Source organism: Bombina bombina, chromosome 3 (assembly GCF_027579735.1).
Source record: "Bombina bombina isolate aBomBom1 chromosome 3, aBomBom1.pri, whole genome shotgun sequence".
Lineage (NCBI taxonomy): Eukaryota > Metazoa > Chordata > Amphibia > Anura > Bombinatoridae > Bombina > Bombina bombina.
Window position 1 is genome coordinate 24,232,571 of NC_069501.1, and position 26,402 is coordinate 24,258,972.

General features: G+C 40.9%; 1 protein-coding gene across 5 annotated transcripts in view; it reads right to left on the minus strand.

Moving 5' to 3' along the window:
- The window catches only part of CD58 (CD58 molecule), a 753,750-nt gene extending 727,773 nt beyond the window's left edge, over positions 1-25,977 (minus strand). For all 5 annotated transcript variants that reach the window (XM_053705745.1, XM_053705746.1, XM_053705749.1 and 2 more), the window contains exon 1: positions 25,874-25,977. In XM_053705745.1, the coding sequence (XP_053561720.1) occupies positions 25,874-25,928 (55 nt within the window). In that variant the 5' untranslated portion in view covers positions 25,929-25,977. The remainder of the gene's footprint in view (positions 1-25,873) is intronic.
- Between the last annotated feature and the right edge of the window lie 425 nt (positions 25,978-26,402).

The window sequence follows — 26,402 nt, forward strand, 5'->3', positions numbered from 1 at the left end:
TTTAAGCCAGCCATGTGGAAAAAACTTAGGCCCCAATAAGTTTTATCACCAAACATATGTTAAAAAACGATTAAACATGCCAGCAAACGTTTTAAAACACATTTTTACAAGAGTATGTATCTCTATTAATAAGCCTGATACCAGTCGCTATCGCTGCATTTAAGGCTTTACTTACATTACTTCGGTATCAGCAGTATTTTCTTAGTCAATTCCATTCCTAGAAAAATATTTTACTGCACATACCTTATCTGCAGGAAAACCTGCACGCCATTCCCCCTCTGAAGTACCTCACTCCTCAGAATGTGTGAGAACAGCAAATGGATCTTAGTTACGTCTGCTAAGATCATAGAAAAACGCAGGCAGATTCTTCTTCCAAATACTGCCTGAGATAAACAGCACACTCCGGTGCCATTTAAAAATAACAAACTTTTGATTGAAGAATAAACTAAGTAGAAAGCACCACAGACTCTCACAACCTCCTATTTATGTTGAGGCTTGCAAGAGAATGACTGAATATGGCAGTTAGGGGAGGAGCTATATAGCAGCTTTGCTGTGGGTGGACTCTTGCAGCTTCCTGTTGGGAAGGAGAATATATTCCATAAGTAATGGATGATCCGTGGACTGGATACACTTAACAAGAGAAATAAGTATTTGGTCAATATCAAAAGTTCATCTCAATACTTTGTTCTATATCCTTTGTTGGCAATGACAGAGGTCAAACGTTTTCTGTAAGTCTTCACAAGGTTGTCACACACTGTTGCTGGTATGTTGGCCCATTCCTGCATGCAGATCTCCTCTAGAGCAGTGATGTTTTGGGACTGTGGCTGGAAAACACGGACTTTCAACTCTCTCCAAAGGTTTTCTATGGGGTTGAGATCTGGAGACCTTGAAATGCTTCTTACGAAGCCCCTCCTTTGTTGCCCGGGCGGTGTGTTTGGGATCATTGTCATGCTGAAAGACCCAGCCACGTTTCATCTTCAATGACCTTGCTGATGGAAGGAGGTTTGCACTCAAAATCTCACGATACATGGCCCCATTCATTCTTTCATGTACACGGATCAGTTGTCCTGTTCCCTTTGCAGAGAAACAGCCCCAAAGCATGATGTTGCCACCCCCATGCTTCACAGTAGGTATGGTGTTCTTTGGTTGCAACTCAGCATTCTCTCTCCTCCAAACACGACGAGTTGTGTTTCTACCAAACAGTTCTACTTTGGTTTCATCTGACCATATGACATTCTCCCAATCCGCTTCTGAATCATCCAATTGCTCTCTAGCATACTTCAGATGGGCCCGGACATGTACTGGCTTAAGCAGGGGGACACGTCTGGCACTGCAGGATCTGAGTCCCTGGCGGCGTAGTGTGTTACTGATGGTAGCCTTTGTTATGTTGGCCCCAGCTCTCTGCAGGCCATTCACTAGATCCCCCCGTGTGGTTCTGGGATGTTTGCTCACCGTTCTTGTGATCATTTTGACCCCACGGGGTGAGATCTTGCGTGGAGCCCCAGATCGAGGGAGATTATCAGTGGTCTTGTATGTCTTCCATTTTCTAATTATTGCGCCCACAGTTGATTTCTTCACACCAAGCTGCTTGCCTATTGCAGATTCAGTCTTTCCAGCCTGGTGCAGGTCTAGAATTTTGTTTCTGGTGTCCTTTGACAGCTCTTTGGTCTTCACCATAGTGGAGTTTGGAGTGTGACTGTTTGAGGTTGTGGACAGGTGTCTTTTATACTAATAACAAGTTCAAACAGGTGCCATTAATACAGGTAATGAGTGGAGGACAGAGGAGCCTCTTAAAGAAGAAGATACAGGTCTGTGAGAGCCAGAAATCTTGCTTGTTTGTAGGTGACCAAATACTTATTTTCCACCATAATATGCAAATAAATTCTTTCCAAATCAGACAATGTGATTGTCTGGATTTGTTTCCACATTTTGTCTCGAATAATTGAGGTATACCTATGATGAAAATTACAGGCCTCTCTCATCTTCTTAAGTGGGAGAACTTGCACAATTGGTGGCTGACTAAATACTTTTTTGCCCCACTGTATATTGCAGCAGTTAAAACTGCACTGCACATTAGCTGCAGAGAAAAAAAAAAAAGCTTTTAAAACGTTTCTTGAAAATGTGTTTCCTTTGCTCTTTGTCTAATATCACTTAATAATAAGGTAAAATGAAGTAATAAAACAAGGTGCATTGCTCACAAGAAATTCTTACATTCGGGAGTCACAGATCAGAAAAGGCTCGGGGGCAATGTTAAAAAATCCCTGAGAGAGACAGTCATCAATCAATGCACTGCTGCTTTACAGAGCTGCTCCGTATTTCACTGTTTTCTTCAAACAGCGCTATGTTCTGGCTGCAATGTGTTATGGAAAACTTACACAGTGCAGCCAGTGCACAGCGCTGTTTGAACATTAACACTAACAGTTTCTGCAGACATGATGCATTTTATGCAATGACATCACAGAATGTTCTGCTTTAGAGTTTACAGGGAATTCATATTTGACTACAATGTCCCTTTAATGTTAATTTTTAAAACATTTTATGTTCCTTTAATGCAATGTATTTAAAAGCACAAAATGCAATAAGCTTTGAAAGTTAAAATAGTATTATGGGACAGAACTTCATCAAACTGCAAAAAGTGCACTGCTGCTGATGCTTAAAGGAGACTTAAAGGGACACAAAATCCAATTTTATTCTTTCAAGATTCAGACAGAGCATACGATTTTATAAAAAGTTTCCAATTTATTGCTGTTATCAAATTTGCTTTGTTTCCATGTTATTCTTTGTTGAATAGATATCTAGATAGGTAGCGTGCACATGCCTGTAGCACTACATAACAGAAAATAGTGCTGCCATCTAGTGACCTTGCTGATGTATAACATTCTTGCAAAACTGCTGCCATATAGTGCTGCAGATACGTGCACGCTCCTAATCTTACCTTCCTGCTTTTCAACAAAGGATCCTAAGAAAATGAAGAAAAAAAAGAATTGAAAACAGAAGTATATTGGAAAGTTGTTTGAAACTGCAGGCTCTGTCTGAATCATGAAAACAGAATTTATGCTTACCTGATAAATTACTTTCTCCAACGGTGTGTCCGGTCCACGGCGTCATCCTTACTTGTGGGATATCTCTTCCCCAACAGGAAATGGCAAAGAGTCCCAGCAAAGCTGGCCATATAATCCCTCCTAGGCTCCGCCCACCCCAGTCATTCGACCGACGGACAGGAGGAAATATATATAGGAGAAACCATATGGTACCGTGGTGACTGTAGTTAGAGAAAATAATTCATCAGACCTGATTAAAAAACCAGGGCGGGCCGTGGACCGGACACACCGTTGGAGAAAGTAATTTATCAGGTAAGCATAAATTCTGTTTTCTCCAACATTGGTGTGTCCGGTCCACGGCGTCATCCTTACTTGTGGGAACCAATACCAAAGCTTTAGGACACGGATGAAGGGAGGGAGCAAATCAGGTCACCTAAACGGAAGGCACCACAGCTTGCAAAACCTTTCTCCCAAAAATAGCCTCCGAAGAAGCAAAAGTATCAAATTTGTAAAATTTGGCAAAAGTGTGCAGTGAAGACCAAGTCGCTGCCTTACATATCTGGTCAACAGAAGCCTCGTTCTTGAAGGCCCATGTGGAAGCCACAGCCCTAGTGGAGTGAGCTGTGATTCTTTCAGGAGTCTGCCGTCCGGCAGTCTCATAAGCCAATCGGATGATGCTTTTAAGCCAAAAGGAAAGAGAGGTAGAAGTCGCTTTTTGACCTCTCCTTTTACCAGAATAAACAACAAACAAAGAAGATGTTTGTCTGAAATCTTTTGTAGCCTCTAAATAGAATTTTAGAGCACGGACTACGTCCAAATTGTGTAACAAACGTTCCTTCTTTGAAACTGGATTCGGACATAAAGAAGGTACAACTATCTCCTTGTTAATATTTTTTGGAAGAAAACCAGGCTTAGTACGCAAAACCACCTTATTTGCATGGAACACCAGATAGGGCGGAGAACACTGCAGAGCAGATAACTCAGAAACTCTTCTAGCAGAAGAAATAGCAACCAAAAACAAAACTTTCCAAGATAGTAACTTAATATCTATGGAATGTAAAGGTTCAAACGGAACCCGTTGAAGAACTGAAAGAACTAGATTTAGACTCATGGGAGGAGTCAAAGGTCTGTAAACAGGCTTGATCCTAACCAGAGCCTGAACAAATGCTTGAACATCTGGCACAGCTGCCAGTCTTTTGTGTAATAAGACAGATAAAGCAGAGATCTGTCCCTTTAGAGAACTTGCAGATAATCCTTTCTCCAAACCTTCTTGTAGAAAGGAGAGAATCCTAGGAATTTTTATCTTATTCCATGGGAATCCTTTGGATTCACACCAACAGATATATCTTTTCCATATCTTATGGTAAATCTTTCTAGTTACCGGTTTTCTGGCCTGAACCAGAGTATCTATCACGGAATCTGAAAACCCACGCTTCGATAGAATCAAGCGTTCAATCTCCAAGCCGTCAGCTGGAGGGAAACCAGATTTGGATGTTCGAATGGACCCTGAACAAGAAGGTCCTGTCTCAAAGGTAGCTTCCATGGTGGAACCGATGACATATTCACCAGGTCTGCATACCAAGTCCTGCGTGGCCACGCAGGAGCTATCAAGATCACAGAGGCCCTCTCCTGATTGATCCTGGCTACCAGCCTGGGAATGAGAGGAAACGGTGGAAATACATAAGCTAGGTTGAAGGTCCAAGGGGCTACTAGTGCATCTACTAGAGTCGCCTTGGGATCCCTGGATCTGGACCCGTAGCAAGGAACCTTGAAGTTCTGACGAGACGCCATCAGATCTATGTCTGGAATGCCCCATAATTGAGTTATTTGGGCAAAGATCTCCGGGTGGAGTTCCCACTCCCCCGGATGGAATGTCTGACGACTCAGATAATCCGCCTCCCAGTTTTCCACACCTGGTATGTGGATCGAAGACAGGTGGCAGGAGTGATCCTCTGCCCATTGAATTATGTTGGTCACTTCTTTCATCGCCAGGGCACTCCTTGTTCCCCCCTGATGATTGATATACGCAACGGTCGTCATGTTGTCTGATTGGAATCTTATGAATCTGGCCTTTGCTAGTTGAGGCCAAGTCCTGAGAGCATTGAATATCGCTCTCAGTTCCAGAATGTTTATCGGGAGAAGAGACTCTTCCCGAGACCATAGACCCTGAGCTTTCAGGGATTCCCAGACCGCGCCCCAGCCCACTAAACTGGAGTCGGTCGTGACAATGACCCACTCTGGTCTGCGGAAGCTCATTCCCTGGGATAGATTGTCCAGGGTCAGCCACCAACGGAATGAATCTCTGGTCTTAGATGAATTTGTGCAAAAGGAACTATGTCCATTGCTGAAACCATCAACCCTACTACTTCCATGCACTACGCTATGGAAGGACGAGGAACAGAATGAAGAACTTGACAAGTGCTTAGAAGTTTTGACTTTCTGACCTCTGTCAGAAAAATCCTCATTTCTAAGGAATCTATTATTGTTCCCAAGAAGGGAACTCTTGTCGACGGAGACAGAGAACTTTTTTCTATGTTCACCTTCCATCCGTGTGATCTGAGAAAGGCCAGAACGATGTCTGTATGAGCCTTTGCTTTTGACAGGGACGACGCTTGTATTAGAATGTCGTCCAAGTAAGGTACTACTGCAATGCCCCTCGGTCTTAGAACTGCTAGAAGGGACCCTAGTACCTTTGTGAAAATCCTTGGAGCAGTGGCTAACCCGAATGGGAGGGCCACAAACTGGTAATGCTTGTCCAGAAAGGCGAACCTTAGGAACTGATGATGTTCTTTGTGGATAGGAATATGTAGGTACGCATCCTTTAGATCCACGGTAGTCATAAATTGACTTTCCTGGATAGTGGGTAGAATCGTTCGAATGGTTTCCATCTTGAACGATGGTACCCTGAGAAATTTGTTTAGGATCTTCAAATCCAAAATTGGTCTGAAAGTTCCCTCTTTTTTGGGAACTACGAACAGATTGGAATAAAATCCCATTCCTTGTTCCTTTATTGGAACTGGGTGTATCACTCCCATCTTTAACAGGTCTTCTACACAATGTAAGAACGCCTGTCTCTTTATTTGGTTTGAGGATAAGTGAGACATGTGGAACCTTCCCCTTGGGGGTAGTTCCCTGAATTCCAGGAGATAACCCTGAGAAACTATTTCTAGCGCCCAGGGATCCTGAACATCTCTTGCCCAAGCCTGAGCAAAGAGAGAGAGTCTGCCCCCCACTAGATCCGGTCCCGGATCGGGGGCTACTCCTTCATGCTGTTTTGTTAGCAGCGGCAGGCTTCTTGGCCTGCTTACCCTTGTTCCAGCCTTGCATCGGTTTCCAGGCTGGTTTGGGTTGTGAGGCATTACCCTCTTGCTTAGAGGATGCAGAATTAGAGGCCGGTCCGTTCCTGAAATTTGCGAAAGGAACGAAAATTAGACTTATTCTTGGCCTTGAAAGGCCTATCTTGTGGAAGGGCGTGGCCCTTTCCCCCAGTGATGTCTGAAATAATCTCTTTCAATTCTGGTCCAAATAGAGTTTTACCTTTGAAAGGGATGTTAAGCAATTTTGTCTTGGATGACACATCCGCTGACCAAGACTTTAGGCAAAGCGCTCTGCGCGCCACGATAGCAAACCCTGAATTTTTCGCCGCTAATCTAGCTAATTGCAAAGCGGCATCTAAAATAAAAGAGTTAGCCAACTTAAGTGCGTGAACTCTGTCCATAACCTCCTCATATGGAGTCTCTCTACTAAGCGAGTTTTCTAGTTCCTCGAACCAGAACCACGCTGCTGTAGTGACAGGAACAATGCACGAAATGGGTTGTAGAAGGTAACCTTGCTGTACAAAAATCTTTTTAAGCAAACCCTCCAATTTTTTATCCATAGGATCTTTGAAAGCACAACTATCCTCGATAGGAATAGTAGTGCGTTTGTTTAGAGTAGAAACTGCCCCCTCGACCTTATGGACTGTCTGCCATAAGTCCTTTCTGGGGTCGACCATAGGAAATAATTTCTTAAATATAGGGGGGGGAACAAAAGGTATGCCAGGCTTTTCCCACTCCTTATTCACTATGTCCGCCACCCGCTTGGGTATAGGAAAAGCGTCGGGGTGCACCGGAACCTCAAGGAACTTGTCCATCTTGCATAATTTCTCTGAAATGACCAAGTTGTCACAATCATCCAGAGTAGATAACACCTCCTTAAGCAGTGCGCGGAGATGTTCTAATTTAAATTTAAATGTCACAACATCAGGTTCAGCTTGTTGAGAAATTTTTCCTGAATCTGAAATTTCCCCATCTGACAAAACCTCCCTCATGGCCCCTTCAGATTGGTGTGAGGGTATGACAGAACAATTATCATCAGCGCCCTCCTGCTCTTCAGTGTTTAAAACAGAGCAATCGCGCTTTCTCTGATAAGTAGGCATTTTGGATAAAATATTTGCTATGGAGTTATCCATTACAGCCGTTAATTGTTGCATGGTAATAAGCATTGGCGCGCTAGATGTACTAGGGGCCTCCTGTGTGGGCAAAACTGGTGTAGACACAGTAGGAGATGATGTAGTATCATGTTTACTCCCCTCATCTGAGGAATCATCTTGGGCAATTTCATTATCTGTGGCAGTACTGTCCTTACTTTGTTTGGACGCTATGGCACAATTATCACACAAATTTAAATGGGGAGACACATTGGCTTTCATACATATAGAACATAGCTTATCTGAAGGCACAGACATGTTAAACAGGCTTAAACTTTTCAATAAAGCACAAAAAACGTTTTAAAACAAAACCGTTACTGTCTCTTTAAATTTTAAACAGAAAACACGTTATTACTGAATATGTGAAAAAGTATGAAGGAATTGTTCAAAAATTACCAAAATTTCACCACAGTATCTTAAAGCATTAAGAGTATTGCACACTAAATTTCAGAGCTTTAACCCTTAAAATACCGGAGCCGTTTACAAATTTAACCCCTATACAGTCCCAGCTATAGCCTTTGCTGAGACCTAACCAAGCCCAGAGGGGAATACGATACCAATTGACGCCTTCTAGAAACTTTTCCAGCAACTTTCAGATCCTCACACATGCATCTGCATGCCCTGCTCTCAAAAAACAACTGCGCAGTAATGGCGCAAAAATGAGGCTCAGCCTACAACTAGGAAGGCCCCCTGACTGGAAAAGGTGTCTAACATAGTGCCTGACGTTTAATAAACGTTCCCCAAGTTTATAAATGTGAATTGTCAGCATAAATATAAATAAAATGCCCAAATAAAGCAATCGATTTAGCCCATAAAAATGTCTACCAGTTTTATAGCCCATATTAAGCCCTTTATTCTGTTTGCTTGACTAAGAAAATGGCTTACCGGTCCCCATAAGGGGAAATGACAGACTTCCAGCATTACATGGTCTTGTTAGAAATATGGCTAGTCATACCTTGAGCAGAAAAGTCTGCTAACTGTTTCCCCCAACTGAAGTTACTTCATCTTAACAGTCCTATGTGGAAACAGCAATCGATTTTAGTTACTGTCTGCTAAAATCATCTTCCTCTCACAAACAGAAATCTTCATCCTTTTCTGTTTCAGAGTAAATAGTACATACCAGCACTATTTTAAAATAACAAACACTTGATAGAAGAATAAAAACTACATTTAAACACCAAAAAACTCTTAACCATCTCCGCGGAGATGTTGCCTGTGCAACGGCAAAGAGAATGACTGGGGTGGGCGGAGCCTAGGAGGGACTATATGGCCAGCTTTGCTGGGACTCTTTGCCATTTCCTGTTGGGGAAGAGATATCCCACAAGTAAGGATGACGCCGTGGACCGGACACACCAATGTTGGAGAAAGAAGGTTTGGGTTTTATCCCTATAGGCGCTAGTGACAGCGGAACATAAAGACGCGATGATAAAATACAATAACGTGCTAGAGCAGTTTTATTATTGTTTCAGCAGCACTTTGTGTTTAATCCCTATAGGCACTAGTAAAGGCGGAACATAAAGACGCAATGATAAAATACAATAATGTGCTAGAGCAGTTTTATTATTGTTTCAGCAGCACTTTGTGTTTAATCCCTATAGGCACTAGTGACAGCGGAACATAAAGACGCGATGATAAAATACAATAATGTGCTAGAGCAGTTTTATAATTGTTACAACAGCACTTTGTGTTTAATCCCTATAGGCACTAGTAAAGGCAGAACATAAAGACACGATGATAAAATACAATAATGTGCTAGAGCAGTTTTATTATTGTTTCAGCAGCACTTTGTGTTTTATCCCTATAGGCACTAGTAAAGGCGGAACATAAAGACGCGATGATAAAATACAATAATGTGCGAGAGCAGTTTTATTATTGTTACAACAGCACTTTGTGTTTAATCCCTATAGGCACTAGTAAAGGCGCAACATAAAGACGCGATGATAAAATACAATAATGTGCTAGAGCAGTTTTATTGCACTATTGTTTCAGCAGCACTTTGTGTATTATCCCTATAGGCACTAGTAAAGGCGGAACATAAAGACGCGATGATAAAATACAATAACGTGCTAGAGCAGTTTTATTATTGTTTCAGCAGCACTTTGTGTTTAATCCCTATAGGCACTAGTAAAGGCGGAACATAAAGATGCGATGATAAAATACAATAACGTGCTAGAGCAGTTTTATTATTGTTACAACAGCACTTTGTGTTTTATCCCTATAGGCACTAGTGACAGCGGAACATAAAGACGCGATGATAAAATACAATAACGTGCTAGAGCAGTTTTATTATTGTTACAACAGCACTTTGTGTTTTATCCCTATAGGCACTAGTAAAGGCGGAACATAAAGACGCGATGATAAAATACAATAACGTGCTAGAGCAGTTTTATTATTGTTACAACAGCACTTTGTGTTTTATCCCTATAGGCACTAGTAAAGGCGGAACATAAAGACGCGATGATAAAATACAATAATGTGCTAGAGCAGTTTTATTATTGTTTCAGCAGCACTTTGTGTTTTATCCCTATAGGCACTAGTAAAGGCGGAACATAAAGACGCGATGATAAAATACAATAATGTGCTAGAGCAGTTTTATTGCACTATTGTTTCAGCAGCACTTTGTGTTTTATCCCTATAGGCACTAGTAAAGGCGGAACATAAAGACGCGATGATAAAATACAATAACGTGCTAGAGCAGTTTTATTATTGTTTCAGCAGCACTTTGTGTTTAATCCCTATAGGCACTAGTAAAGGCGGAACATAAAGATGCGATGATAAAATACAATAACGTGCTAGAGCAGTTTTATTATTGTTACAACAGCACTTTGTGTTTTATCCCTATAGGCACTAGTGACAGCGGAACATAAAGACGCGATGATAAAATACAATAACGTGCTAGAGCAGTTTTATTATTGTTACAACAGCACTTTGTGTTTTATCCCTATAGGCACTAGTAAAGGCGGAACATAAAGACGCAATGATAAAATACAATAACGTGCTAGAGCAGTTTTATTATTGTTACAACAGCACTTTGTGTTTTATCCCTATAGGCACTAGTAAAGGCGGAACATAAAGACGCGATGATAAAATACAATAATGTGCTAGAGCAGTTTTATTATTGTTTCAGCAGCACTTTGTGTTTTATCCCTATAGGCACTAGTAAAGGCGGAACATAAAGACGCGATGATAAAATACAATAATGTGCTAGAGCAGTTTTATTACACTATTGTTTCAGCAGCACTTTGTGTTTTATCCCTATAGGCACTAGTAAAGGCGGAACATAAAGACGCGATGATAAAATACAATAATGTGCTAGAGGAGTTTTATTGTTGTTTCAGCAGCACTTTGTGTTTTATCCCTATAGGCACTAGTAAAGGCGGAACATAAAGACGCGATGATAAAATACAATAGTGTGCTAGAGCAGTTTTATTGCACTATTGTTTCAGCAGCACTTTGTGTTTAATCCCTATAGGCACTAGTAAAGGCGGAACATAAAGACGCGATGATAAAATACAATAACGTGCTAGAGCAGTTTTATTATTGTTACAACAGCACTTTGTGTTTAATCCCTATAGGCACTAGTAAAGGCGGAACATAAAGACGCGATGATAAAATACAATAATGTGCTAGAGCAGTTTTATTACACTATTGTTTCAGCAGCACTTTGTGTTTTATCCCTATAGGCACTAGTAAAGGCGGAACATAAAGACGCGATGATAAAATACAATAATGTGCTAGAGCAGTTTTATTATTGTTTCAGCAGCACTTTGTGTTTTATCCCTATAGGCACTAGTGACAGCGGAACATAAAGACGCGATGATAAAATACAATAATGTGCTAGAGCAGTTTTATTATTGTTTCACCAGCACTTTGTGTTTTATCCCTATAGGCACTAGTAAAGGCGGAACATAAAGACACGATGATAAAATACAATAATGTGCTAGAGCAGTTTTATTACACAATTGTTTCAGCAGCACTTTGTGTTTTATCCCTATAGGCACTAGTAAAGGCGGAACATAAAGACGCGATGATAAAATACAATAATGTGCTAGAGCAGTTTTATTATTGTTTCAGCAGCACTTTGTGTTTTATCCCTATAGGCACTAGTAAAGGCGGAACATAAAGACGCAATGATAAAATACAATAATGTGCTAGAGCAGTTTTATTATTGTTTCAGCAGCACTTTGTGTTTTATCCCTATAGGCACTAGTAAAGGCGGAACATAAAGACGCGATGATAAAATACAATAATGTGCTAGAGCAGTTTTATTGTTGTTTCAGCAGCACTTTGTGTTTTATCCCTATAGGCACTAGTAAAGGCGGAACATAAAGACGCAATGATAAAATACAATAGTGTGCTAGAGCAGTTTTATTACACTATTGTTTCAGCAGCACTTTGTGTTTTATCCCTATAGGCACTAGTAAAGGCGGAACATAAAGACGCGATGATAAAATACAATAATGTGCTAGAGCAGTTTTATTATTGTTTCAGCAGCACTTTGTGTTTTATCCCTATAGGCACTAGTAAAGGCGGAACATAAAGACGCGATGATAAAATACAATAATGTGCTAGAGCAGTTCTATTACACTATTGTTTCAGCAGCACTTTGTGTTTTATCCCTATAGGCACTAGTAAAGGCGGAACATAAAGACGCAATGATAAAATACAATAATGTGCTAGAGCAGTTTTATTATTGTTTCAGCAGCACTTTGTGTTTTATCCCTATAGGCACAAGTAAAGGCGGAACATAAAGACGCGATGATAAAATACAATAATGTGCTAGAGTAGTTTTATTGTTGTTTCAGCAGCACTTTGTGTTTTATCCCTATAGGCACTAGTAAAGGCGGAACATAAAGACGCAATGATAAAATACAATAATGTGCTAGAGCAGTTTTATTATTGTTTCAGCAGCACTTTGTGTTTTATCCCTATAGGCACTAGTGACAGCGGAACATAAAGACGCGATGATAAAATACAATAATGTGCTAGAGCAGTTTTATTGCACTATTGTTTCAACAGCACTTTGTGTTTTATCCCTATAGGCACTAGTAAAGGCGGAACATAAAGACGCGATGATAAAATACAATAATGTGCTAGAGCAGTTTTATTGCACTATTGTTTCAACAGCACTTTGTGTTTTATCCCTATAGGCACTAGTAAAGGCGGAACATAAAGACGCGATGATAAAATACAATAATGTGCTAGAGCAGTTTTATTATTGTTTCAGCAGCACTTTGTGTTTTATCCCTATAGGCACTAGTAAAGGCGGAACATAAAGACGCGATGATAAAATACAATAATGTGCTAGAGCAGTTTTATTGCACTATTGTTTCAGCAGCACTTTGTGTTTTATCCCTATAGGCACTAGTAAAGGCGGAACATAAAGACGCAATGATAAAATACAATAATGTGCTAGAGCAGTTTTATTGCACTGTTGTTTCAGCAGCACTTTGTGTTTTATCCCTATAGGCACTAGTAAAGGCGGAACATAAAGACGCGATGATAAAATACAATAATGTGCTAGAGCAGTTTTATTATTGTTTCAACAGCACTTTGTGTTTAATCCCTATAGGCACTAGTAAAGGCGGAACATAAAGACGCGATGATAAAATACAATAATGTGCTAGAGCAGTTTTATTACACTATTGTTTCAGCAGCACTTTGTGTTTTATCCCTATAGGCACTAGTGACAGCGGAACATAAAGACGCGATGATAAAATACAATAATGTGCTAGAGCAGTTTTATTATTGTTTCAGCAGCACTTTGTGTTTTATCCCTATAGGCACTAGTAAAGGCGGAACATAAAGACGCAATGATAAAATACAATAATGTGCTAGAGCAGTTTTATTGCACTATTGTTTCAACAGCACTTTGTGTTTTATCCCTATAGGCACTAGTAAAGGCGGAACATAAAGACGCGATGATAAAATACAATAATGTGCTAGAGCAGTTTTATTATTGTTTCAGCAGCACTTTGTGATTTATCCCTATAGGCACTAGTAAAGGCGGAACATAAAGACGCGATGATAAAATACAATAATGTGCTAGAGCAGTTTTATTGCACTATTGTTTCAGCAGCACTTTGTGTTTTATCCCTATAGGCACTAGTAAAGGCGGAACATAAAGACGCAATGATAAAATACAATAATGTGCTAGAGCAGTTTTATTGCACTGTTGTTTCAGCAGCACTTTGTGTTTTATCCCTATAGGCACTAGTAAAGGCGGAACATAAAGACGCGATGATAAAATACAATAATGTGCTAGAGCAGTTTTATTATTGTTACAACAGCACTTTGTGTTTAATCCCTATAGGCACTAGTAAAGGCGGAACATAAAGACGCGATGATAAAATACAATAATGTGCTAGAGCAGTTTTATTACACTATTGTTTCAGCAGCACTTTGTGTTTTATCCCTATAGGCACTAGTGACAGCGGAACATAAAGACGCGATGATAAAATACAATAATGTGCTAGAGCAGTTTTATTATTGTTTCAGCAGCACTTTGTGTTTAATCCCTATAGGCACTAGTAAAGGCGGAACATAAAGACGCGATGATAAAATACAATAACGTGCTAGAGCAGTTTTATTACACTATTGTTTCAGCAGCACTTTGTGTTTTATCCCTATAGGCACTAGTGACAGCGGAACATAAAGACGCGATGATAAAATACAATAATGTGCTAGAGCAGTTTTATTGCACTATTGTTTCAGCAGCACTTTGTGTTTTATCCCCTATAGGCACTAGTAAAGGCGGAACATAAAGACGCTATGATAAAATACAATAACGTGCTAGAGCAGTTTTATTATTGTTACAACAGCACTTTGTGTTTTATCCCTATAGGCACTAGTAAAGGCGGAACATAAAGACGCGATGATAAAATACAATAATGTGCTAGAGCAGTTTTATTATTGTTTCAGCAGCACTTTGTGTTTTATCCCTATAGGCACTAGTAAAGGCGGAACATAAAGACGCGATGATAAAATACAATAATGTGCTAGAGCAGTTTTATTACACTATTGTTTCAGCAGCACTTTGTGTTTTATCCCTATAGGCACTAGTACAGGCGGAACATAAAGACGCGATGATAAAATACAATAATGTGCTAGAGCAGTTTTATTATTGTTTCAGCAGCACTTTGTGTTTTATCCCTATAGGCACTAGTAAAGGCGGAACATAAAGACGCGATGATAAAATACAATAATGTGCTAGAGCAGTTTTATTGCACTATTGTTTCAACAGCACTTTGTGTTTTATCCCTATAGGCACTAGTAAAGGCGGAACATAAAGACGCGATGATAAAATACAATAATGTGCTAGAGCAGTTTTATTATTGTTTCAGCAGCACTTTGTGTTTTATCCCTATAGGCACTAGTAAAGGCGGAACATAAAGACGCGATGATAAAATACAATAATGTGCTAGAGCAGTTTTATTGCACTATTGTTTCAGCAGCACTTTGTGTTTTATCCCTATAGGCACTAGTAAAGGCGGAACATAAAGACGCGATGATAAAATACAATAATGTGCTAGAGCAGTTTTATTGCACTGTTGTTTCAGCAGCACTTTGTGTTTTATCCCTATAGGCACTAGTAAAGGCGGAACATAAAGACGCGATGATAAAATACAATAATGTGCTAGAGCAGTTTTATTATTGTTACAACAGCACTTTGTGTTTAATCCCTATAGGCACTAGTAAAGGCGGAACATAAAGACGCGATGATAAAATACAATAATGTGCTAGAGCAGTTTTATTACACTATTGTTTCAGCAGCACTTTGTGTTTTATCCCTATAGGCACTAGTGACAGGCGGAACATAAAGACGCGATGATAAAATACAATAATGTGCTAGAGCAGTTTTATTATTGTTTCAGCAGCACTTTGTGTTTTATCCCTATAGGCACTAGTAAAGGCGGAACATAAAGACGCGATGATAAAATACAATAACGTGCTAGAGCAGTTTTATTATTGTTACAGCAGCACTTTGTGTTTTATCCCTATAGGCACTAGTAAAGGCGGAACATAAAGACGCGATGATAAAATACAATAATGTGCTAGAGCAGTTTTATTAATTGTTTCAGCAGCACTTTGTGTTTTATCCCTATAGGCACTAGTAAAGGCGGAACATAAAGACGCGATGATAAAATACAATAATGTGCTAGAGCAGTTTTATTATTGTTTCAGCAGCACTTTGTGTTTAATCCCTATAGGCACTAGTAAAGGCGGAACATAAAGACGCGATGATAAAATACAATAATGTGCTAGAGCAGTTTTATTATTGTTTCAGCAGCACTTTGTGTTTTATCCCTATAGGCACTAGTAAAGGCGGAACATAAAGACGCGATGATAAAATACAATAATGTGCTAGAGCAGTTTTATTGCTATTGTTTCAGCAGCACTTTGTGTTTTATCCCTATAGGCACTAGTAAAGGCGGAACATAAAGACGCGATGATAAAATACAATAATGTGCTAGAGCAGTTTTATTATTGTTTCAGCAGCACTTTGTGTTTTATCCCTATAGGCACTAGTGACAGGCGGAACATAAAGACGCGATGATAAAATACAATAATGTGCTAGAGCAGTTTTATTATTGTTTCAACAGCACTTTGTGTTTTATCCCTATAGGCACTAGTAAAGGCGGAACATAAAGACGCGATGATAAAATACAATAATGTGCTAGAGCAGTTTTATTGCACTATTGTTTCAGCAGCACTTTGTGTTTTATCCCTATAGGCACTAGTAAAGGCGGAACATAAAGACGCGATGATAAAATACAATAATGTGCTAGAGCAGTTTTATTATTGTTTCAGCAGCACTTTGTGTTTTATCCCTATAGGCACTAGTAAAGGCGGAACATAAAGACGCGATGATAAAATACAATAATGTGCTAGAGCAGTTTTATTGCACTATTGTTTCAGCAGCACTTTGTGTTTTATCCCTATAGGCACTAGTAAAGGCGGAACATAAAGACGCAATGATAAAATACAATAATGTGCTAGAGCAGTTTTATTGCACTGTTGTTTCAGCAGCACTTTGTGTTTTATCCCTATAGGCACTAGTAAAGGCGGAACATAAAGACGCGATGATAAAATACAATAATGTGCTAGAGCAGTTTTATTATTGTTACAACAGCACTTTGTGTTTAATCCCTATAGGCACTAGTAAAGGCGGAACATAAAGACGCGATGATAAAATACAATAATGTGCTAGAGCAGTTTTATTACACTATTGTTTCAGCAGCACTTTGTGTTTTATCCCTATAGGCACTAGTGACAGCGGAACATAAAGACGCGATGATAAAATACAATAATGTGCTAGAGCAGTTTTATTATTGTTTCAGCAGCACTTTGTGTTTTATCCCTATAGGCACTAGTAAAGGCGGAACATAAAGACGCAATGATAAAATACAATAATGTGCTAGAGCAGTTTTATTGCACTATTGTTTCAACAGCACTTTGTGTTTTATCCCTATAGGCACTAGTAAAGGCGGAACATAAAGACGCGATGATAAAATACAATAATGTGCTAGAGCAGTTTTATTATTGTTTCAGCAGCACTTTGTGATTTATCCCTATAGGCACTAGTAAAGGCGGAACATAAAGACGCGATGATAAAATACAATAATGTGCTAGAGCAGTTTTATTGCACTATTGTTTCAGCAGCACTTTGTGTTTTATCCCTATAGGCACTAGTAAAGGCGGAACATAAAGACGCAATGATAAAATACAATAATGTGCTAGAGCAGTTTTATTGCACTGTTGTTTCAGCAGCACTTTGTGTTTTATCCCTATAGGCACTAGTAAAGGCGGAACATAAAGACGCGATGATAAAATACAATAATGTGCTAGAGCAGTTTTATTATTGTTACAACAGCACTTTGTGTTTAATCCCTATAGGCACTAGTAAAGGCGGAACATAAAGACGCGATGATAAAATACAATAATGTGCTAGAGCAGTTTTATTACACTATTGTTTCAGCAGCACTTTGTGTTTTATCCCTATAGGCACTAGTGACAGCGGAACATAAAGACGCGATGATAAAATACAATAATGTGCTAGAGCAGTTTTATTATTGTTTCAGCAGCACTTTGTGTTTAATCCCTATAGGCACTAGTAAAGGCGGAACATAAAGACGCGATGATAAAATACAATAACGTGCTAGAGCAGTTTTATTACACTATTGTTTCAGCAGCACTTTGTGTTTTATCCCTATAGGCACTAGTGACAGCGGAACATAAAGACGCGATGATAAAATACAATAATGTGCTAGAGCAGTTTTATTGCACTATTGTTTCAGCAGCACTTTGTGTTTTACCCCTATAGGCACTAGTAAAGGCGGAACATAAAGACGCTATGATAAAATACAATAACGTGCTAGAGCAGTTTTATTATTGTTTCAGCAGCACTTTGTGTTTTATCCCTATAGGCACTAGTAAAGGCGGAACATAAAGACGCGATGATAAAATACAATAATGTGCTAGAGCAGTTTTATTATTGTTTCAGCAGCACTTTGTGTTTTATCCCTATAGGCACTAGTAAAGGAGGAACATAAAGACGCGATGATAAAATACAATAATGTGCTAGAGCAGTTTTATTACACTATTGTTTCAGCAGCACTTTGTGTTTTATCCCTATAGGCACTAGTGACAGCGGAACATAAAGACGCGATGATAAAATACAATAATGTGCTAGAGCAGTTTTATTATTGTTTCAGCAGCACTTTGTGTTTTATCCCTATAGGCACTAGTAAAGGCGGAACATAAAGACGCGATGATAAAATACAATAATGTGCTAGAGCAGTTTTATTGCACTATTGTTTCAACAGCACTTTGTGTTTTATCCCTATAGGCACTAGTAAAGGCGGAACATAAAGACGCGATGATAAAATACAATAATGTGCTAGAGCAGTTTTATTATTGTTTCAGCAGCACTTTGTGTTTTATCCCTATAGGCACTAGTAAAGGCGGAACATAAAGACGCGATGATAAAATACAATAATGTGCTAGAGCAGTTTTATTGCACTATTGTTTCAGCAGCACTTTGTGTTTTATCCCTATAGGCACTAGTAAAGGCGGAACATAAAGACGCAATGATAAAATACAATAATGTGCTAGAGCAGTTTTATTGCACTGTTGTTTCAGCAGCACTTTGTGTTTTATCCCTATAGGCACTAGTAAAGGCGGAACATAAAGACGCGATGATAAAATACAATAATGTGCTAGAGCAGTTTTATTATTGTTACAACAGCACTTTGTGTTTAATCCCTATAGGCACTAGTAAAGGCGGAACATAAAGACGCGATGATAAAATACAATAATGTGCTAGAGCAGTTTTATTACACTATTGTTTCAGCAGCACTTTGTGTTTTATCCCTATAGGCACTAGTGACAGCGGAACATAAAGACGCGATGATAAAATACAATATTGTGCTAGAGCAGTTTTATTATTGTTTCAGCAGCACTTTGTGTTTAATCCCTATAGGCACTAGTAAAGGCGGAACATAAAGACGCGATGATAAAATACAATAACGTGCTAGAGCAGTTTTATTACACTATTGTTTCAGCAGCACTTTGTGTTTTATCCCTATAGGCACTAGTAAAGGCGGAACATAAAGACGCGATGATAAAATACAATAATGTGCTAGAGCAGTTTTATTGCACTATTGTTTCAGCAGCACTTTGTGTTTTATCCCTATAGGCACTAGTAAAGGCGGAACATAAAGACGCGATGATAAAATACAATAACGTGCTAGAGCAGTTTTATTATTGTTTCAGCAGCACTTTGTGTTTTATCCCTATAGGCACTAGTAAAGGCGGAACATAAAGACGCGATGATAAAATACAATAATGTGCTAGAGCAGTTTTATTATTGTTTCAGCAGCACTTTGTGTTTTATCCCTATAGGCACTAGTAAAGGCGGAACATAAAGACACGATGATAAAATACAATAATGTGCTAGATCAGTTTTATTGCACTATTGTTTCAGCAGCACTTTGTGTTTTATCCCTATAGGCACTAGTAAAGGCGGAACATAAAGACGCGATGATAAAATACAATAATGTGCTAGAGCAGTTTTATTATTGTTTCAGCAGCACTTTGTGTTTAATCCCTATAGGCACTAGTAAAGGCGGAACATAAAGACGCGATGATAAAATACAATAATGTGCTAGAGCAGTTTTATTATTGTTTCAACAGCACTTTGTGTTTAATCCCTATAGGCACTAGTAAAGGCGGAACATAAAGACGCGATGATAAAATACAATAATGTGCTAGAGCAGTTTTATTATTGTTTCAACAGCACTTTGTGTTTAATCCCTATAGGCACTAGTAAAGGCGAAACATAAAGACGCGATGATAAAATACAATAACGTGCTAGAGCAGTTTTATTATTGTTTCAGCAGCACTTTGTGTTTTATCCCTATAGGCACTAGTAAAGGCGGAACATAAAGACGCGATGATAAAATACAATAATGTGCTAGAGCAGTTTTATTGCACTATTGTTTCAACAGCACTTTGTGTTTAATCCCTATAGGCACTAGTAAAGGCGGAACATAAAGACGCGATGATAAAATACAATAATGTGCTAGAGCAGTTTTATTATTGTTTCAGCAGCACTTTGTGTTTTATCCCTATAGGCACTAGTAAAGGCGGAACATAAAGACGCGATGATAAAATACAATAATGTGCTAGAGCAGTTTTATTATTGTTTCAGCAGCACTTTGTGTTTTATCCCTATAGGCACTAGTAAAGGAGGAACATAAAGACGCGATGATAAAATACAATAATGTGCTAGAGCAGTTTTATTACACTATTGTTTCAGCAACACTTTGTGTTTAATCCCTATAGGCACTAGTAAAGGCGGAACATAAAGACGCGATGATAAAATACAATAATGTGCTAGAGCAGTTTTATTATTGTTTCAGCAGCACTTTGTGTTTTATCCCTATAGGCACTAGTAAAGGCGGAACATAAAGACGCGATGATAAAATACAATAATGTGCTAGAGCAGTTTTATTATTGTTACAACAGCACTTTGTGTTTAATCCCTATAGGCACTAGTAAAGGCGGAACATAAAGACGCAATGATAAAATACAATAACGTGCTAGAGCAGTTTTATTGTTGTTTCAGCAGCACTTTGTGTTTTATCCCTATAGGCACTAGTAAAGGCGGAACATAAAGACGCGATGATAAAATACAATAATGTGCTAGAGCAGTTTTATTATTGTTACAACAGCACTTTGTGTTTTATCCCTATAGGCACTAGTAAAGGCGGAACATAAAGACGCGATGATAAAATACAATAATGTGCTAGAGCAGTTTTATTGCACTATTGTTTCAGCAGCACTTTGTGTTTTATCCCTATAGGCACTAGTAAAGGCGGAACATAAAGACGCGATGATAAAATACAATAATGTGCTAGAGCAGTTTTATTGCACTATTGTTTCAGCAGCACTTTGTGTTTTATCCCTATAGGCACTAGTAAAGGCGGAACATAAAGACGCGATGATAAAATACAATAATGTGCTAGAGCAGTTTTATTATTGTTTCAACAGCACTTTGTGTTTAATCCCTATAGGCACTAGTAAAGGCGGAACATAAAGACGCGATGATAAAATACAATAATGTGCTAGAGCAGTTTTATTGCACTATTGTTTCAACAGCACTTTGTGTTTTATCCGTTCAAGCACACACAAGGGTTAAAACACAAAGTCAGCCCTAGACCAGTAGTGGGATTATTATTATTATTATCGGTTATTCAGATTCCGCAGCGCTAGATGAACGTATTAGCGCAGCCAATCAGGGACGGGACACTTGTGTAGCAGCCAATCACTGGCAGTGTTCAATTCAGGATTGGTACAGTATTGCTGATTCAACGTTGGCTTTAACTATGCGTTTAACCCCCTTGTTACACACATAGTTCTGTACAAAAAATAATGCAATAATATAATTAGTAATATTATTGTTGTTGCTTTATTTCCCTCTAAACAAACAAATAAATAAGAAAAGATCCCTGTGCACGAGATTTACTACAGCTCTAGGAGACCAAGCACATAACAGTGAATCAGCTGCAGCACTGTTTATTGCGTTTATACGGAGTCGGTGTTCTGTAATATCTGTGTTACGTTTTCCTACCTACATAACGTGTATGGCCAGATAGAGCACTTTCATATCCGCCATTTTTGTTTCAAACGGAGGCTGATGTGAAAATATTGATCGGGTGTTTATATTTGGCTGTTTTGAGTGCAGCTGTCGCTCAAACATAAAACATTACAACATAATAAAAAATATCATGTATGTTATTAGCTTGTGATGATAGCATTACTTTTATAAATGTATTTTTTCAGGGTACAGATATGTTTAGATTATTCTTTGTTACCTAGCCTGAAAAATACATCTATAAAAGTAATGCTAACATCACAAGCTAATACCATACATAATATTTTGTGTTTATGTTTTAATTATTTATGTTTCAGCGAGATCTGCACTGAAAACAGCCAAATATAACGTGGAAAATGATACAGAATCCGATCACTATTTTAACATCAGCCTCCTTTTGAAACAAATATGGCAGATATGAAAATTGTCTATCAAGATGAAGGCTTGGCCTTACGCACTACATATAGGGTTGCCACCTTGGGTATGTTTTCCTGGTCAGTTATGAGTCACACATGCTGCAGGGTGTGCAGAGGGGAACTTGCTGGACAGCACACAAATAGTGATCCTGGACAGCAGTATTCATGTTCCTCCCTACACAGCCTGCAGCATGCGTAACTCATAAGTGTCCAGGAAAACCTGCCCGAGGTGGCAAGCCTAGTTACATAGGTAGGACAACGTAACAAGGTAGGGAAATATTACACCGGTATCACTTAGCACTGCGCGTCTAAGCTTCGCTCATTAGTAATACTGACTGGATACTTCTAGTCTCCCTGTTAGTGGGATAGAGATTCGTCCCACCCTGCTGCTCTAAATCACAGCACAAATACAATGAATATTCATCTGGAAACTTCCCCGGAAATATCAGTGATGATACTTTCCAGGGTGGAGAATTCTGGGTCTCTGCCCGTACAATATAATGTCAAAGCATTTATAGTTACATAATTCATATTGTTATTAACACTTTCATTTTTGTCTATTTCAGTTTTATACAAAGTAAAAGAGCAACTGGTTCCTGACTGAGCTTCACTGTAGGAAATGATTTAAGGGACATAAAGTGTGGTACAGTGTAGTATCCTGGAGATACTGTGCAGCAGATTTAGCCTTTAATTAACCCTGTAACTGGCAACACATGCAGTGTTTGAGTTTATACTGGTGCTAACGGGTAACACATGCAGTGTTTGAGTTTATACTGGTGCTAACGGGTAACACATGCAGTGTTTGAGTTTATACTAGTGCTAACGGGTAACACATGCAGTGTTTGAGTTTATACTGGTGCTAACTGGTAAGACTGCAATTGCAGAACACTCATTAATGAGTAGCAGAGCACCAACAACAAAATATTTCTACAACTGTATATTGCAAAGTGTCCTGCAATAGTCTCCAGCACAGCACCATCACGTCCCTTTAAAACACCTTTCACTGCTAATTTGTCTGTCACAATGTAGTTCCAAATAAATTACCAACATTTAGGCTAATTAGAGATCCTGATAATCCTAATGCAAATAATAATGCTTCCATATCCTATACAATATTCTCCATTAGAAATAAAAATAGGGCAACTATAGATTAGAAACTGGAGAAAATGCAAATGAAAGGTGATAAAAACAAACATTAAATAATTTACCACAAGAGCAGGCAGCTGCATATGGCGTAACAGGAAGAATATTTTTATATAAAACAGGAAAAAATACATATTGAGACCTCACTGAGGTCTGCACATGTCACCCATTGTACTATCTGCCTCGTTACTCTCCACAAATCAACCTCCCATTCTCTATGTCCATGTCATGCTCCCCAGTGATGCCTGTCTCTTTTCTCAGTGGGGTCTGTCCCTATCACACTCTCACCCTACCCAGTGAGTTCTGTCCCTGCCACCCAGTGAGTTCTGTCCCTGCCACCCAGTGAGTTCTGTCCCTGTCACACTCCCACCCTACCCAGTGAGGTCTGCCCCTATCATCCAGTGCAGTCTGCCCCTGTTACCCTATAAGGTCAGCCCCTGTCACACTCCCACCCTACCCACTGAGGTCTGCCTCTGTCACCCAGTGAGGTCTGTCCCTGTCACCCAGTGAGGTCTGTCCCTATCACCCAGTGAGGTCTGCCTCTGTCACCCAGTGAGGTCTGTCCCTGTCACCCAGTGAGGTCTGTCCCTATCACCCAGTGAGGTCTGTCCCTGTCACCCAGTGAGGTCTGTCCCTGTCACCCAGTGAGGTCTGTCCCTGTCACTCAGTGAGGTCTGCCCCTGTCACCCAGTGCAGCCTGCCCTGTTACCCTATAAGGTCAGCCCCTGTCACACTCCCACCCTACCCACTGAGGTCTGCCTCTGTCACCCAGTGAGGTCTGTCCCTGTCACCCAGTGAGGTCTGTCCCTATCACCCAGTGAGGTCTGTCCCTGTCACCCACTGAGGTCTGACCCCTGTTACCCAGTGAGGTCTGCCCCTGTCACCCAGTGAGATCTGTCCCTGTCACCCAGTGAGGTCTGTGCCTATCACCCAGTGAGTTCTGTCCATATCACACAGTGAGGTCTGTCCATATCACACAGTGAGGTCTGTCCCTGTCACCCAGTGAGGTCTGTCCATATCACACAGTGAGGTCTGTCCCTGTCACACAGTGAGGTCTGTCCCTATCACACAGTGAGGTCTGTCCCTGTCACACAGTGAGGTCTCTCCCTGTCACCTAGTGAGGTCTGTCCCTGTCACACAGTGGGGTCTGTCCCTGTCACACAGTGAGGTCTGTCCCTGTCACACAGTGAGGTCTGTCCCTGTCACACAGTGAGGTCTGTCCCTGTCACACAGTGAGGTCTGTCCCTGTCACACAGTGAGGTCTGTCCCTGTCACAGTGAGGTCTGTCCCTGTCACACAGTGAGGTCTGTCCCTATCACACAGTGAGGTCTGTCCCTGTCACACAGTGAGGTCTGTCCCTATCACACAGTGAGGTCTGTCCCTGTCACCCAGTGCAGCCTGCCCTGTTACCCTATAAGGTCAGCCCCTGTCACACTCCCACCCTACCCACTGAGGTCTGCCTCTGTCACCCAGTGAGGTCTGTCCCTGTCACCAAGTGAGGTCTGTCCCTATCACCCAGTGAGGTCTGTCCCTGTCACCCACTGAGGTCTGACCCCTGTTACCCAGTGAGGTCTGCCCCTGTCACCCAGTGAGATCTGTCCCTGTCACCCAGTGAGGTCTGTGCCTATCACCCAGTGAGTTCTGTCCATATCACACAGTGAGGTCTGTCCATATCACACAGTGAGGTCTGTCCCTGTCACCCAGTGAGGTCTGTCCATATCACACAGTGAGGTCTGTCCCTGTCACACAGTGAGGTCTGTCCCTATCACACAGTGAGGTCTGTCCCTGTCACACAGTGAGGTCTCTCCCTGTCACCTAGTGAGGTCTGTCCCTGTCACACAGTGGGGTCTGTCCCTGTCACACAGTGAGGTCTGTCCCTGTCACACAGTGAGGTCTGTCCCTGTCACACAGTGAGGTCTGTCCCTGTCACACAGTGAGGTCTGTCCCTGTCACACAGTGAGGTCTGTCCCTGTCACACAGTGAGGTCTGTCCCTGTCACACAGTGAGGTCTGTCCCTGTCACACAGTGAGGTCTGTCCCTGTCACACAGTGAGGTCTGTCCCTATCACACAGTGAGGTCTGTCCCTGTCACCCAGTGAGGTCTGTCCCTATCACACAGTGAGGTCTGTCCCTGTCACCCAGTGAGGTCTGTCCCTTTCACACAGTGAGGTCTGTCCCTGTCACCCAGTGAGGTCAGTCCCTATCACACAGTGAGGTCTGTCCCTGTCACACAGTGAGGTCTGTCCCTATCACACAGTGAGGTCTGTCCCTGTCACTCAGTGAGGTCAGTCCCTATCACACAGTGAGGTCTGTCCCTGTCACTCAGTGAGGTCTGTCCCTGTCACTCAGTGAGGTCTGTCCCTGTCACTCAGTGAGGTCAGTCCCTATCACACAGTGAGGTCTGTCCCTGTCACACAGTGAGGTCTGTCCCTGTCACCCAGTGAGGTCTGTCCATATCACACAGTGAGGTCTGTCCCTGTCACTCAGTGAGGTCAGTCCCTATCACACAGTGAGGTCTGTCCCTGTCACACAGTGAGGTCTGTCCCTGTCACCCAGTGAGGTCAGTCCCTATCACACACTGTTCCTGTCACGCTGTTCCCGTGTACCAGTTACCCCCAGCAAACACCACGGGCTGGGGTCTCACTCACCTGCCGTATACACTAGGGCGAGTAGGAACAACAGAGAAAGCTTTAGGGGCCACATTTTGGCTGCCAGTGCCTCGGCCTCACTTTGAGGAAACCTCCCTATTCCGATCACCGGATGTAGCGAACCGAAAGCGAAACTCAACTGTCAGTAACCGCTGCAGTGCAGCTCTCTGAGTTAGAACCATGAGCGGCTGCCGTTGTGCCCTAAAACCCTCTGTACCCCCGTAGTCTTATCCTCCCCAAATCCCCCTGTACCCCGTAGTCTTATCCTCCCCAAATCCCCCTGTACCCCGTAGTCTTATCCTCCCCAAATCCCCCTGTACCCCGTAGTCTTATCCTCCCCAAATCCCCCTGTACCCCGTAGTCTTATCCTCCCTAAATCCCTCTGTACCCCGTAGTTTTATCCTCCCCAAATCCCCCTGTACCCCGTAGTCTTATCCTCCCTAAATCCCTCTGTACCCCGTAGTTTTATCCTCCCCAAATCCCCCTGTACCCCGTAGTCTTATCCTCTCCAAATCCCCCTGTACCCCGT